The 14,862-nt window shown below is 43.5% G+C and overlaps 2 protein-coding genes across 4 annotated transcripts in view; one reads left to right on the top strand and one right to left on the bottom strand.

Annotated features, from left to right (window-relative positions):
• Positions 1-536: 536 nt before the first annotated feature.
• Positions 537-5,139, bottom strand: LOC119219567 (transmembrane protein 42). The gene is made up of 3 exons (XM_037474832.2): positions 4,799-5,139; positions 4,077-4,223; positions 537-3,770 (listed from the first exon to the last, which is right to left on the bottom strand). The coding sequence occupies exons 1-3, from the start codon at positions 4,973-4,975 to the stop codon at positions 3,627-3,629; spliced, it is 468 nt and encodes a 155-aa protein (XP_037330729.1). The 5' UTR covers positions 4,976-5,139; the 3' UTR covers positions 537-3,626.
• Positions 5,140-11,491: 6,352 nt separating this feature from the next.
• Positions 11,492-14,862, top strand: part of LOC119219694 (oxysterol-binding protein-related protein 10) — a 51,446-nt gene continuing 48,075 nt past the window's right edge. Inside the window, exon 1 of one of the 3 annotated variants that reach the window (XM_037475038.2) lies at positions 11,492-12,089. In XM_037475038.2, the coding sequence (XP_037330935.2) occupies positions 11,815-12,089 (275 nt within the window). In that variant the 5' untranslated portion in view covers positions 11,492-11,814. The remainder of the gene's footprint in view (positions 12,090-14,862) is intronic. The other 2 variants (XM_062558435.1, XM_037475037.2) reach the window with 2 other exon arrangements.

Raw genomic sequence — 14,862 nt, 5'->3', positions numbered from 1 at the left:
TCTCCTTTGGGTCGTCCAGTCAGAGTTGATGGAAATTTGGGGTCCTCTGCTGGAGCTGCTGCCGCCGCGTCCCGACCCGGATAAGTCATTCAAAGATGAGGTGAGGGTCAAAATAACAAGAATATACCGTCAAATTCTTTGATGTAACTGAAAAAAACATTTGGAAATTTCTAATGAAGTCATTTGAATACAAAAACGCTCTTTTTCAGATTCATGTCAATGGATTAAAGAAATAAGGTTGCCCCTTGAAATAAAATGTAGAAATTTCAGAAGCATACACTTTTCTGCCATTTAACTAGTGTACAAGGCATTTAAACCGATTCCATTTCTATGACAAGTATTTGGAGGACGACAGGAAGTAGACGAGACTAATGCTCTTCTACTGTCAGACTTGAGCTAAATAAGTACAATTTGTTGCAGAAAAACAAAAGGCTTCACATCTTTACCCAGTTAATACACCGTAATGGTGTATACATGGCTCTGAGGAACAAAGCTGTCATGAAGCTGAACTTTTAACAAATCACAAAACAAGAATCTTGTTGTCAGATGAGATGTTTATTTAATAATTCTCTAATTTACAGATTGGTTAAAGTGTCTCTTTTTAACAGAATATATTTACACTTTTACAAATGTGTAGGACACATTATGAACAGTTTGTATCAGAGAAAAACACAGTTACAGCTTCTAATCGAACCGTCTGGATTAGTGGTAAAAAATGTCTACCAATGTTAAACTTGCTGGTGCAGCAGCCTTCAGATTGAGGTGATGACTGGTGTGAGCTCGTTTAGGGTTACCAACAGACTGATGCAAAGTCTGTTTTACAATATGCAACCAAGTGATAGGTCAAAACTTTGCGGATTCAAAAGTGCAGAAAAATGCTCTCTTTTAGTGAGTCACGTGAACGAGCCCATGTGACACGCGCTTTATTGCATCAACATTGTATTTTAGTGGTTTTCTAATCTCTGTACGATCAAATCTACAGCTTATGTGCTCACAGATATAAATAAATCAGTCCAAGGGCCACGTGGCTTTATGCATTTTTCCTCTGAAAAGTTGCAGTCAGATTACAGTGAGAGTGGCTTCACAGGTCGGTGGTTTGCCCTCATCATGCCGTTAAAGGGAGGGAAACCAGGCCCCTACAAAGGCCTTCACAATCAAATACAATACGGACCTTAAACGTATGTTAACTGTTTAACGTTTTGGGAAATACGCTTCACATTTAGTCAGATGAGAAGATTCCTTCCACTCCCATGTCTGCAAGTCAATATGAAGCTACAGAAAGCAGCGTGTTAGCTTAGCATAAGGCCTGTACCCAGGGGACCACGTGCTTACAAGAACCTTGAAAGCTCACAAATAAACGCGTTATATGTCGTTATCACATTTCACGTGTTGTCTGCCCCAAATATTCTACATAAAATCAGGGTTTATGTGTCAGGATATTTAATTTTCTGCTCGTTGCTTGGCAACTACCCCCAGCCCAGATATAGTCTGGCTTAAACCTCTCAGATCACTCAGGTATAAACCAAACTACACTAGTGGGCTCGGGTCAGCACACATACTGACAGCAGGAAAACAGAACCTAGCAGCACTTCTAAAGCTCACGATAGAACATATTTGCTAATCAGATGGTTGCCTGGCGAACCTCACAGTGCTTTTAAACTTTATTTAACAAACTATGTGAACAAAAACATGTTATTTAGAGGTGCTGGTTGGCATTCTTTAGTAAATCTGGACAAAGCCAGGCTAGCGTTTTCTTCCCAGTTTTTGGCAACTGGCTCCGATCTCTAGTTTCATATTAATCAGGCAGACGTGAGCGCAGCAGCAATCTGCTCATCGGACTCGACAAGAATTTCCCCCAAACGTTAATGCCACACTCCCAGAATGTGACTGGGAGGCACAGACAGCTGAATTCATATATATACTGTATATATATATATATATACATACAGCCCTGCTTTGGAACAGCCGTCCACCACCGGCCTTTAACAGGAGCGCTGCACGATCACCTTCTCACGGCAGTCACATTAAGAGGGATGCATTTAAATCACATGGTACAAAACCTGCACAGCAGCAGCTGGAAGGACATTTGATATATTTGTGCATTGCTGCTGTGGAATATTACAGACGGGGCATAATAGTTACCGCTATGCATTCATATTATTACATGTATCCAAGCAACTGCAAAGTGTGATTTCACAAAACTGTTCAACAAACCCCTCTATGCTAAAGTATACCTACTTAGCTTGATTCCAGAAACGTCCCCCTAGCAACATGTATTGAAATTTCCTATGCTCAATTATCCATAGTCCAAGCTCCTTTGTTGTTACACACATCACAGTGTTATGAGATTTAAAAGAAGTGAGATGTTATTGCAAATGATGATCGATTTTGGGCATTCAGAAGACCGTTTTAATCACAAGATGTGCGTTTAATAACACGAAGCAGCTCACAGGTACGTCATTCTGTAACAGAGTGATACTCCGGGATGCTTTGGTGTGAGAAATTTGAGATTAGGCCTCAGTGGGAACATGCGCACGAGTTCACCTCGTCAGCTAAGTGCTTCATTTAGTATTATTCGCCTTGAGCATGCAGAAGATGCAACGTCAGTATAGAACCTTTACAGTGAGGGATAAGAAAGATTTGGTGATCTGACAATTGCAATATTTAATGCGCAGATTGAGTAATGGGGACACCAAAGTACATGATGTGATGTTCCCTCTGCCCATGAAGAAAACCACTTAGATATACAAGTGTCTGTCTCCTCTTTTAAAAGGTATAGCTTTGGAGAAACGCACATATTTCCTTTCTTGCAGAGTTAGAAAAGGAGATGAATGCGACTCTGATGTCTGTCCTTTAAATATGAAGCAACACCCAAAAGATGGTCAGTTTAGCCTAGCTTAGCACAAAGCCCTGGATTACTGGCTGCTGGAATTATATTTAATTGCGAGCTTTGAATATGCCGGCAAGCAGTTTTTTAACTTCAGACAGAGCCAGACTTCCATGTTTCACTTGTTATGCTAAGCTAGGCTAACCAGTGGGGGCCAGCTTCATATATACTGCACAGACATAAACGTGGTGTCAATGTTCTTGTCGAACTTTCAGAAGGAACACAAATAAGTGTATTTCCCAGAGTTTCAAATGCTTCCCTTTAACATATTTGTTTCCCATCCTTTTCATCTATTAGCTCATTAGTTGTGGAGTGAAAAACCCTTCAAACGTAAAGCTAGTATCATTTTTGCATCATTGTGGTCCAAAACGATTTGATGATTACTGCTGGGTGTGGGCATCTATTAGCTTGTCTCCACTAGCGTAGCGGTGTCAGTCCTACCGACCAACATCTCCTCTGATTTGAGAACAGTGCTCGTCTGCCTACATGCAAACACACAGATGAATAGTAACATTACAAATAAAGGATCATTTCTTCATCAGGAAGGATGTAATTTAAGTGTTAATCAAGAAACAATTCAATCAATTTAACTAGTTATTGGGTTTAAGAGTAACTATAGAACTGGAAATGTCCTTTTACAGTCTTCATTTCAGCTATAGATGTTCAAATCAGAGGAGACAGCAACAAAAAACACACCTCATTCCACAGCCAGGCTGAACTCTAGTGGAGACGGGACAGATTATTCGTCCTTGGCGACTGCGTCATGTTGCCCATCCTGCGGTGAAACCCTCTGCAGTACCAACAGGCCGGAGAAGGTCAGGGAGATCCCGACCCACCACAACGTTATCTGGGCTTCACCAAAGATCAGCTGGCCAAGAAAAGCCTGCAGGGGACAAAAAAATGAATCTGGGTTTCTTCATTACAAAAGGAAATCAGTCACTCCAATTTCATTAAGATAACTGGCAATAAGGAGGCCTTCTGGGAACATGTGAAACAAGCAGTTGAACTGTAAGAGGCCTACATCACAGAATATAGTCCACTCTATTTCCAAAACGAATGCAGCTTACATAAGGACGAAGGGTCACTGAAATTAAATTTGACAGTTTTCTATTAGGCTTAGAGGACAAGTGAAGACAGACTACTACTAAGGGTGTGTGGGCGGTGCTATGAGTGAGAGTCTGTTACTTACGGAAGATATGAAGTTGGAGGCGGTGGTGGTCACAGTGGTTTGGGTGGAGGACGAGGAGTACCTGAGTGCTTTGGCGAGGAAGGTCCACATCACAGCGTTGCAGGTGAAAAGCAGCCCGCCACACAGCAGCCTCAGAGGGATGTGAAGCTGCAGAACAAGAACACAACTTAATGGAAATTGATTTGTGCGCTTTCATGCAGAAACTGAGCATCATAGAAATGCGGGTACATGGGCCTTGACAATTGTACATCAGTATCAGTACATCGTAGTGTTGAGAAAATACACTGCGTTACAGTCCAACATTGCAAATGGCCTTTTAAAAGAATTATCTCAATTACTGCATTTATAATACCATCCGCATCACACGGTTTGGGAAGTCCCAGAAGGTGCATATTAGCTTTTTGTGTTACTTCTTACACCTGTGCTGTTCTAACATGAAACCAATGGGAAACCAGACAGAAGGCTGTCTGCAGACGGTTGTGACATCATCGTGTGACGCGCGCGCGCGCGGCGTGAAGGTCACACCATCGACTGTGCATAGGGTCACACGCGACACCTCAACACCTTTTCAGAAACCAGATATGCGGCTGTCACACACACACACACACACGTATATATATACATATATACATGTATAACCTCCCCACCCATCCTCCGTTGGAGGCCACCCCGCTCGCGCCCGCTGCCTCACTCCCAGCCCTCGGGACGGGGAGACGTCTCACCCGGTCGCAGGCGGTTGTTTCGTCCGCGTGTCTGAATTTCCGCTGCTCGCCCCACGTCCGGAGTCCGGTTTCGCAGACTCCCTTCAGGTAGTCGGCTCCCAGGGACAGCTTGGCCGACGAAGACGCCACGGCCCCGAGGAAACCCGCCAGCAGTGCATAGACAACTCCCGGCAACATGACGACGACGAGCCGAGACACATTGTTTTCCGATCCACCTTTTTACATCCCTGCCGCTGGCCGCCTGCTGCGTGCGCGCGCGCGCGTGTGTGTCACCGTGTGGCACGTTTTCTTGCACCGTCTCCAGACATCCGTCCGGTGGCAGTGTCACACACACACACACACACACACACACACACACACATGGTCAACGCGAAGCTGCGCCGTGGTTGGATTAAAAAGCCCTTCCGTTGCATTCTGGGAAACGTAGTTCCGTCATTCTGTAACCTTAACTGAATGAATGATGCCTTTGAAGCAGCCGCTAGATGCTATTGTGTAGCCTGTGTATCTCAATGATTTATGTTGGTTGAAAGAGATCAAGCACATCATTAGACACTGAAGTACTCTGTATTCTTCTTTGGTTCAGCCCAAGAGGCTACGGGGTGGAATAGAGGGCAATCAATGCTAATCTGATGTCCTTGTGTGTGGGCATAGCCTACAGCAAAGTATGACTTGAGTTGATCCAGAGCTCTGTTCCCTGCAGCATACTGATGAGCTGCATTACAAAGGTTCATTACATTAAAACACACTGGGTATAAGAGGGATGGATGGATAAGAGAGAGAGTGTGTGTCTGTGTGTGTGAGAGTGCAGTAGGACAGCAGATGCTCACACACGTGGTCTTCATTTCCTCTCTTCTGTGCCCTTTAGAGAGAGATGAGCCTGTCAGAAAGGCTGAACCAGAACCACACTAACCTTCTCTCCTAATTAGGAATGGAAAATGGAGTCATCGGCGTGAATGTGCAGTTTGGACTGAATTTACTTTATTAATCTGAGCGTTGTCATGAAAACAAGAATCAACTGAAGACAGGCATCAATCTCTTCATCTAACTGAAAGAAAGAAAGAATGGTCTCAGGTTGTAGTGGACTTAAAGACAGTAATGACCTCCAAATAAGTGCATGAATCTGGAAATAAGATGTACGCTCTTACAAACTGATTGATTTCACAAACAGAAAACAAATCTTATGTCTGAGACAGAATGTTGGGTCTTTGTTTTATTTTGGCTACAAATGCAAAATAGTTTACGCTGAATAGTGAAAAATGAAGGATGAACTGGACTTTCTATGCTGATTATTTACTGAACTATAGACCATAATATCTCAAACCCACTATAACTTTAATAACCCTTCTGAGAGCTTCTACTTTGAAAAACTGCAGCCGCAAACGACGCCTTTAAACGTTAATGGAACAGCGAGAACGCAGCGTAATTGTCAACATCCTTTCAGGTGATAACGTTATCATTAATCATTATCTATGTTAGTGCTTTTCATACCTGAACATGTCAAAATGTGCTGTGAGAAAAGGGCCTTTTACCTCAGCTGTGTGAACGTGCACAGATTGAAGTGGTTGCTTAATGATTCACAAACTGTGAGAACAGAAATTGTAATTCCTGCAGTCACTTGACCATATGATATTTATGTTTTGTTTATTATGGGGAGAATAACGCTCCAAAGGAAACGTTAAGACATCTTGAAGGTGACCCTCAACGTTTCCTCAACCTGGTGGAATGTAAAGCCGAGGTGGTTTTCAGGCCAGCAGATGTCTCCAACGTGCTTCAGAGACGTACATCCACGGTCAACACAACCTGCTCGCGATGCAAATAACGATCAGCTTGAAACACAACCTGGTTGGCCGGTTAATGCTTTGGACACCTTTTAGAGGTATTGTCTCTTATGGAGACATTCATCAAGGCCATAACAATTGCAGGGCCAGAACTTTCTTTTGCAATGAAAAAGAAGAGAACCTTAGTGACGGTGCGGCAGAAAAGCAGGAAGGTGTTTCTGTCACAAGGTCCCCTGCTCTCTTCCTCCCTGGAACAAGCTGAAGGGAAATGACCGTCCTCCGTCTGTCACATTTTGACACCGTCTTCCTTCTGGAGTCTCTGCTCAGCAGGAAAAGTCTGGAACCAAGAGGAGCCATTAGCTGATATTCACGCTCCTCTGACAAATACCAGCGTTCAGTTAGAGCCCAAATTGGCGGTCCGGTCCCTACGCTCCTGTTCAGTGGAGCGATAATTGATCTCAACTGAAGGACTATCGCAGCCTTGCAGTGCCTTCTTTCACCTCTTCTGCTTCTGGTCCTGGACACTGATTTAATAAGAAGAAAAATACCATCCTTAGAGTGAAGGGTTCATTAGTGTAACCATTTAAACTCTGAACTTTAACTCGGCTGTCAATTGCTTGCAGTGGATTTTGACAAATGAATGGATGAATTCTTTAAAAAAGGATTTTTTTTTCTTTGTTATTGCTTTATTTAATCTCAAGGTAAAACGCAATCATTTTCTTGGCACGAGGCTGTTAAATTAAACTCTATCTTTTTCCCAAATATTTTTCTTTAAAATCCTATTCTAGTAGGACATGCCAAATAATGTAACACTCAAGGAAGATAGCAGTGTCTTTGCATTATAAAACAATTATGTGTATGCTGCAAACAGACCTAAAAACTGTTGTTATCGTATGATTCCATTTCCTACTGTACTTTTTATTTGGTATTTTCTTTTGTCCACATACTGTAAATTAGCATCAGCGTTTCTCACCTTAAAATCATGCTTTGCTTTCGCCTGCTTTAATCTTTCTTCTGATCACTGAGGTTTTTTTCTATCTGTTGCCCCCCCCCCATAGCTCACTCTACAGGCCTAGCTGAAGCTCTGTTGCTTTGGTCCCTCTCATTTCCCTCACCCCTCCAGCTCTTTTTTCCAAAGTGCATAAAGAAAATAAATCCTTTAAACAACTGTATTTATTCAAGTGTTTTGCCAAAACTTCCTTTCACAAGATTACATTTGAACACACCATGATACCATTATAACTTGCCTTGCCCCTTGGTGCTGGATAGAGCATAAACCTAATGTAAGCAGGAGTGTGGACGGATCAGGTGACGCGTGTCACGTGTTGCTGTTGTTCCTGTGTTGCATAAGTTAGATGATCAAAGAAATGACATTGTGTTATCGGATCGGTGCAAAGACTTCCATTCTATGCTGTCATGTGAGTATCTAAACGCTGGTTTTCACTGGTATGCTATAAGTGCTTTGGCTTTAACATCAATACACACTCTGTGCAGGGCAGTTGTGTTTAAGGTGTTCTGTTGGTACCGGGGTCTAAATTAGCCATCCTCTCTCCTGCAGAGCTTTTTAGAGTTGTTCCGACCTTCAGGTTGGCATCTGAAGTGGGACCATTACAGCCTCCACATCCATCTCATCATCATCTGTGTATCAGGAAGCCGTATTATTTAGCTGCCTTGATGAATATGCACGACGTCATCCATCAGCCTGTGGACAGAGGCAGCACGCTGAGAAGTCAAATATTCACTCACAGTCAGACACACACCCTTGAACTATGCAATCACTCTTTCCTTCTCTCAGTTTACAGTCTAACACACAACGACGCACACACACACACACACACGCACACAGGTTTTTGACCTTGTCTGCTTTGCAGGGTGTACAGCCCCTTCCAGTCCATTAAGTAGTTGGCAAGGTTGCCAGGTTCTGTGAATAATACACGCTGTTGTTCAAATATAGGCCAGCTTTTAGCAGGTCAAGCATTAAATGTAACTTATAATGAGACAGTCGGAACCCTCTCATTGATAAAATTACCTGAAACCCAACAACTATAACAAAGTAAGAGCCGAGAGGAAGTCATTTTCATGGAGACGTGTTGGCTGGCAGCAGAGCTTACGAGGGGTAGATGAAATGTTCCCTAAACATACGGACCTCGTCTCAGTTCCTGCCAGGAACGATCAGAGCAGGAGGAATCTGATCTCGCTGTTCTCTGCGAACGCAGCGCCAGCGGACACATGGACACAAACAAGTCGGTCAAGTTCCTCCCTACATTCTGGTGTGGATTTTGAGTTGGACTCTCAGTCTCAGAGGAGGAGTTAAACGTGGTTTAAAGGATGTGACGGACAAAAGGGACGAGGATGGACAAGCTCACCCAGACGAGAAGGCTGGTGCAATACACGCATCCATGTTAGAATTCAGTAGCTCTTCTAATAACCTTAGAAAAGAAGAAATTATTGTTCATTCTGACACACTGTGCTTTAAACTGGCAAAATGCTCATTCTTACACAACAACGGATGCCTCTGAGATGCCAGGATCAATTAAAAGCTGTCAAATATTATGCCGTGGAAACTGAGGCATTAGAATGGAGGGTGTGTGCTTCACTCGACTTCATCTTTAAGTCCTGCATGGGCCTTTTTTCTTTGCTGAGACTTTGCAAATCGATCATAAATTATGTTCTGAAAGACTGTTGGAAATATGAATCCCAAATGTACTGGACAGCATCACACTTTGACCGTGTAAAGGTCTCCAATCAGACCTGAGACCAGAATATCTACCGGCGCTCTTTAAAGAACGGGTCGGAGAGTTCCTCTCATTCGGCCACAGGAGCACCAGCGAGGTGTTGGATGAGAAGGTCAGGGCCTTGATGAAACACAACGTTTTGTAAAATATCATTCAGTCTTTCATTGACATCTCAATTCCTCGCTCATTGATCTCATCGTTTGTGACCCGGAAATTGATCTCACCGTCAAAAGGCCTGGAGGAACGTCATGTGGTGTTAGGGGTAAATACATACAACTGACATTAAAGTTTACAATTTGAGGCCTAAAACTCTTTCAAAGTCAATAAACAAGTGGGCACCTTTTATGCTACAAACCAAACTGACGTTTTTCATTGCTAAAAATGGAAAGATTTCGGAGCGATTCAGTTTCAAAGTCCCTCCCCCCTCGGTTGTAATGACTCCGGTGCCGGGGGCGGACTAGGGGGGGGTAGGTGGTGCGGGCCGGCCTCGGGCTGTAAATCTGACTCGGGACATGGTGGAGACGGCTGCGATGTCATCGTACAGCCTGGGAACTCACAGTTCTGTGACATGCACGATGGAGATGAAGATGATGACTGGAAGATGATTTATAAAAAGAAATAATGATGCTAACGATTATTTGAAATGTGATGACACTGCAGAGTTTGTGAAAGATTAAAGAGAGTCAAAGTCCTCCCATCAGGCGAATACATTCCTTTCATCATTCTTTTCAGTTCATTAAGCCCATTGCTGAGGTTAACTATCCATACTCTATGAGAGAAATCGGCCTCCTTCAGTGCTGCTATTAGAAATCAACATTTATTTGATGTATGTATGCCAGCAGTGTGGGTCAAAGTCATTTTTACCGTCTAAGAACTTTCACAGCGTCTCTTTGTGCCTTGCTGTTATTACATGTCTGAACTGAGCCGTGGTCCGGGGCCTGTGGGCGATAGTGTTTCACTAAAGGCAGCTAAAAATGTGAGAAATATTAAACTAACGTTATTGGATTTGAAACAATGAATTAAATATCATCCCTATCCAAACATATGAAGCTTGCCCTTTATTCCAAATGATTTATTCAGCAGCTTAGACCAAGATATTGGACATTTGCGCTGCATTCAAGTGCTGTCATGAAAAATACAAAAATAGGTTAATATTTCAATGCTTAATTTACCTTCACATGATTGTAAGCTTCTCATTCCGACCAAACTTTGTAAAACACTTTTTTTAATGTTCACACTTATATGTTACATTTTAGAAGAGAGCGGTTTTGTGGATTAGCATTTTGTTTCAGTTCTGAAGTTCATTCACATCCATTTTATAAGAAGTCCGATCCTCAAAAGTATCTCATGTCAAAACATGCCTAGTTACGGTTGCTACGGTGTGATTGAACAATCACTGACCAGGAACAGGGCTCAGCCAACATCCTAGTTATTGTACTATAATAATATACATCCTAATTAGAATGCACTCTAAACTGGCAGTTAATAGGAGAGGCCTCCGAGTCAAACTGGCTTGGAGCGCGTATAATGGAATGCAGCCATGACTCCACGCAGGCTTTTAACAAACCTCCCTGGATCTTGTATTGATCTTGGCTTTGGGACTGATGAGCAGCAGGAATCTTTCCGTGCTGTGTCAAGTATCCCGTGGAGCTTCATGGAGGCATGCCTTCAACTGCTCAGCGCAATCTTTGCTTTTTTCTTAATAGCCAACTGTGCTGCTCCGCCAGATCGCCATTAACGTGTCCTTTTCATTCTGGTTGTCATGGTCATGTGTGCGTGAGTGGATGTGTGAGGTTGTATAATATCGAATACATCCCTCTGAAATTCCTAAAACCAGAAAATATATGTAAATAACATCCAGTTTTGGTATTTTTTTAACATTCTTTATTTGGTCAAATGAATACTGCCCTCACTCACAGGGTGCGACCCCCCAGTGGCATTTTTCGAAATAGCTGCTACTTTTATAGAAATGCAATTGATGTCTTTCTGTCATTTTCACACTTAGCTAAGGCCTGCAGTCTTGCACTTTTTTTGAATAAAGGAAATTCACATTCACAAAAGTCTTAATGTGCATCAGCCTCACGTGACCCATCTGAGGACATCTCGCTGGTGTTCACAGTGTTGTGTTACTTTTCCTTTGTTTTGGTGTGACGGTGTGTGTGCATTTGACTGTAATATCCGGGGGGCCGGTTCACAGTGGAAGTGGGAGTGTCCCTTTCTACGAGGAGACCGCCGGAGGAGACCCACGGTGCCGCACACTGCGGAGGAGAGCGAGCGGGACGCGAACACCGCCGGGGAGCATGTCACGCACCGAGGGACGCCCGAACCGGCGCCACGGCCGCCCACTGCCTCTGCTTTAGTCCAGCAGACACACGCCACTTATGCTCTGCGGAACCCTCCCCTGCTGCTGATTGTGCTTCATCCCCGTCCCCACCTCCTCCTCCGACTCACTCTGCCCCCCCCCCGCACCTCCTCCCCCTCTCGTCGCCGTCCCGTCGCCAGCATGGACAAGTCGCTCTGCAGCCCGCATCCCGTGGACAACGCGGCCAACTCTGCCCCGTCGGACGGCGGGAGCTCGTCATCGACGAGGAAGCCCGGGAGGAGCGGGTCGCACAGCCCGGGCTCCGGCTCCCTCGGAGGAGGAGGAGGAGGAGGAGGAGGAGGAGGCAGCCGGGGAGCCGTGCTGGGGAACAGCATGAATATACAGCAGCCGCGCAAAAGGCAACTGGAAGGAGTACTGAGCAAATACACCAACCTGATCCAGGGCTGGCAGAACAGGTAAGCACGCACGCGGGTGGAGTTTAGTTACGGGAGGAGGTGTGTGCGTGTGCGTGTGTGTGTGTGCGTGCGTGTGCGTGTGTGTGTGTGTGTGTTGGGGTAGCGGGGGGGGGGGGACGGTTCTCTTTCGGGTTCAGCTGGCTGTTGATATCTGCCTCGTCCACGTTGCACTTTTAGTAACGCGTCACTGTGAGGGGGCGGGGTCACAGGGTTTTACATCCGAACCCTGCACACGTCACGGAGGCCTGCTGATGGGGACCAGCAAGGTTATTTATAGCATTTATAACTTAGCAGTGCAGGTAAATCCTGGCTTTTGATGACATCATAAAACAGGTGTGTTGACCAAACTCTGGTCCCTTTCAGGCTCGATTTGATGGAGTAGCCTTTAGAGCTCAATGGCAACTGTTTTGCTTATTAATCTATTGAAATGATCTATTGATCAAAATGTTTATATTTGCTTATTATCTCAGTCAGAGAGAACAACGAGGAAGCGTCCAACTTCATCCAATTTATTTCATTAAATTATCAACTCATCTATTTGGTCAGCGACATGCTCAAAGACATTTAATTAAACCTTAACATTTGAAAAGTTTGGACCAGACAATATTTTACTGTTACTATTACTAAAAAATAGAGAGTATATTTGACTAGAACTAAACCAATGAATAATTTGGTTTAGTGTATAAGTTGGATATTATTGGATATTATTGGTGTATGCATCTCAGAAACTGCTGCTAATGGAGAAATGTATCACATACAATAATGCATTCCCTTTGGAGTATGTAAAAGTACTTTAGGCAACAAATGTTTTCATTGTTTTCAAGCCCAAAGATATTCATCTAACCATCCATATGACAAATAAACATTTTTGGTTAAGATAAACTGTTGACATTAAATATTTGGGTTTTTGTAAAAAAGATTCATAGATTATCACAATGAGTCGACTGTTGATTCATTTCTATGCATTAACTGTGCATTTATAGCATTGCACCCTATTTTTCAAGAATATCTCAGCAACAACTGTGGAGTTTACAGCAGTATGTACTTCATGGAGCATTTATTGGTTGACTCCCTTTTAATCTGAAATTATTGGCAAAGTTTACACTTGTGAGCCATGTCTGAAACCTCTGCTTTTTAAGAGGCATAGCGAGTCTTTTCTTGTCATCTTCTTCTAAGCTGCTAAACCAGTGTACACACAGCGGACACGGATAATGCTATCAAAGTGTGTCTTGTTGCATTAAGGTAGTTTGTAATATCAGGTAGAAATATGAAAGTCACATTGCTCTTGAACTCCACTTTAGGTCAGCAGGTATTTTTCTGCAACATTGATTTAACACTGAGACTTTTAACAAGCACCGTTTGCTTTACATTCATTTGAGATGAAAGTCAGAGGAGAGGCGGTGTTCTGGTTCTGTTTGGATAATGACAGTCGCCAGTCACTTTCCAATATTTATCTTGGAGAGGAACACATTGTGTGGAGCCGTGGTTGGCGGTGGACCTGAGTGTAGCTAATTCTGCCACTGTGTGGGAGGCCATGTGTCAGTGTGAAGTGCTGTCAGGCTGTGTGTGTTTTTGTCAGAGAAGATGTGCTGGGTAGCAATTTTTTGAGACTCTAATTTTCAGGACCCCATAGAAAGACTAGACTGCATCTGTAGCTTCTTCCTGTTCTGAGCTACTACTCCTCCTATATCTGGATGATTGTCTGGACCCTGGAAGTTAAAGAGTTTCATTCATGCAACTTTATTTTGCAGTTTCATTTAATACAAAATTGCATAGAGGAATACAAAAAAGAACAGAAAAAGAAGATTGAATACCGGTAAATAGTCTATGATTAATGACTTCCACAATAATGTAGATAAAATAATCAGGGGGGGATTGTTCATTTTGAATAAACTATTATTACAAAAGCTTTGGACTCAAAGAGAAATGATCTCACTGTCCAACGCACCATAAACGGGCCTCTGGTGATTGAAAGACATCCCAGCTGAGCGTGTGCTTTGATAGACACTAAATTCACCCTAGGAGCTTTCCTTACTGTAACACGATGCAGAGTACAGTACAGGACATACTGTGTGTGTATTAACACGCTTAGCATTACACAATTCAGGATTTCCAACTGCACAGTGATTTGGGGTCAAGCATTCAACCTTCCATGCAGGAGAGGTCGCTCTGTTGTGGTTCATAGTCTGCTTTGCCTTTGCTTGGCCTCATTGTGGCTGCACCGTTTGGTGATATTCCAACATTGCAACGCAGATCACAGAGTTCCAAACATGCCGAGCTGTCTACATGTTGATGATTCCTACATGTGCAGATTCTGAATGAATGTCCACGTAAGCGGCCTGCGTGGTGCTGAGCACATGGTGAGGGATGAATTATTTGCATATGTGCTCCCTGTAAAAGGAGCACTGCTCTGCAGCTCTGGGAAGTGAACGGCCTGTTTCTTTTTGCCTCTCTTACTGGTCTGGTCTGAGTTTTAAATTTGTACCACATGGGTTTCGTCATCAGGTTTGTTTTGCAGGATTGCCACGCAATTCTAGATGTTCCAACTTTCTACTTTGAAGTGAACACGGACTGTGTCTCTGAGCCGATTCAATCGGTGATGTCATGTGGTTGAAAGCTCCACAGCAAAGCAGGAAGTGGGTGTTCGGCCAGGATTGTTTGATCACAGCTCGTACTTGAACCTGCGTTAGTAATATATTTGTGGTTAATGTCGAATAGTCTCTGTGAAGTCAGTGAGGCATTCAAATGCTTTCATGTAGGTGCCCCAGCACAT

This window comes from Pungitius pungitius, chromosome 17 (genome assembly GCF_949316345.1).
Source record: "Pungitius pungitius chromosome 17, fPunPun2.1, whole genome shotgun sequence".
Lineage (NCBI taxonomy): Eukaryota > Metazoa > Chordata > Actinopteri > Perciformes > Gasterosteidae > Pungitius > Pungitius pungitius.
Note: the sequence above shows the minus strand (reverse complement) of the source record. Positions and strands in the feature narration are given on the sequence as shown.

Bases quoted from the DNA above. Each gene is read 5' to 3' on its own strand.
- LOC119219567 (XM_037474832.2), bottom strand. From the start codon at position 4,975: ATGTTGCCGGGAGTTGTCTATGCACTGCTGGCGGGTTTCCTCGGGGCC. The intron at 4,224-4,798 runs GTGAGACGTCTC...CTTGTTCTGCAG, and splicing joins AAACAACCGCCTGCGACCGG to CTTCACATCCCTCTGAGGCT. The intron at 3,771-4,076 runs GTAAGTAACAGA...TGTCCCCTGCAG, and splicing joins CCTCCAACTTCATATCTTCC to GCTTTTCTTGGCCAGCTGAT.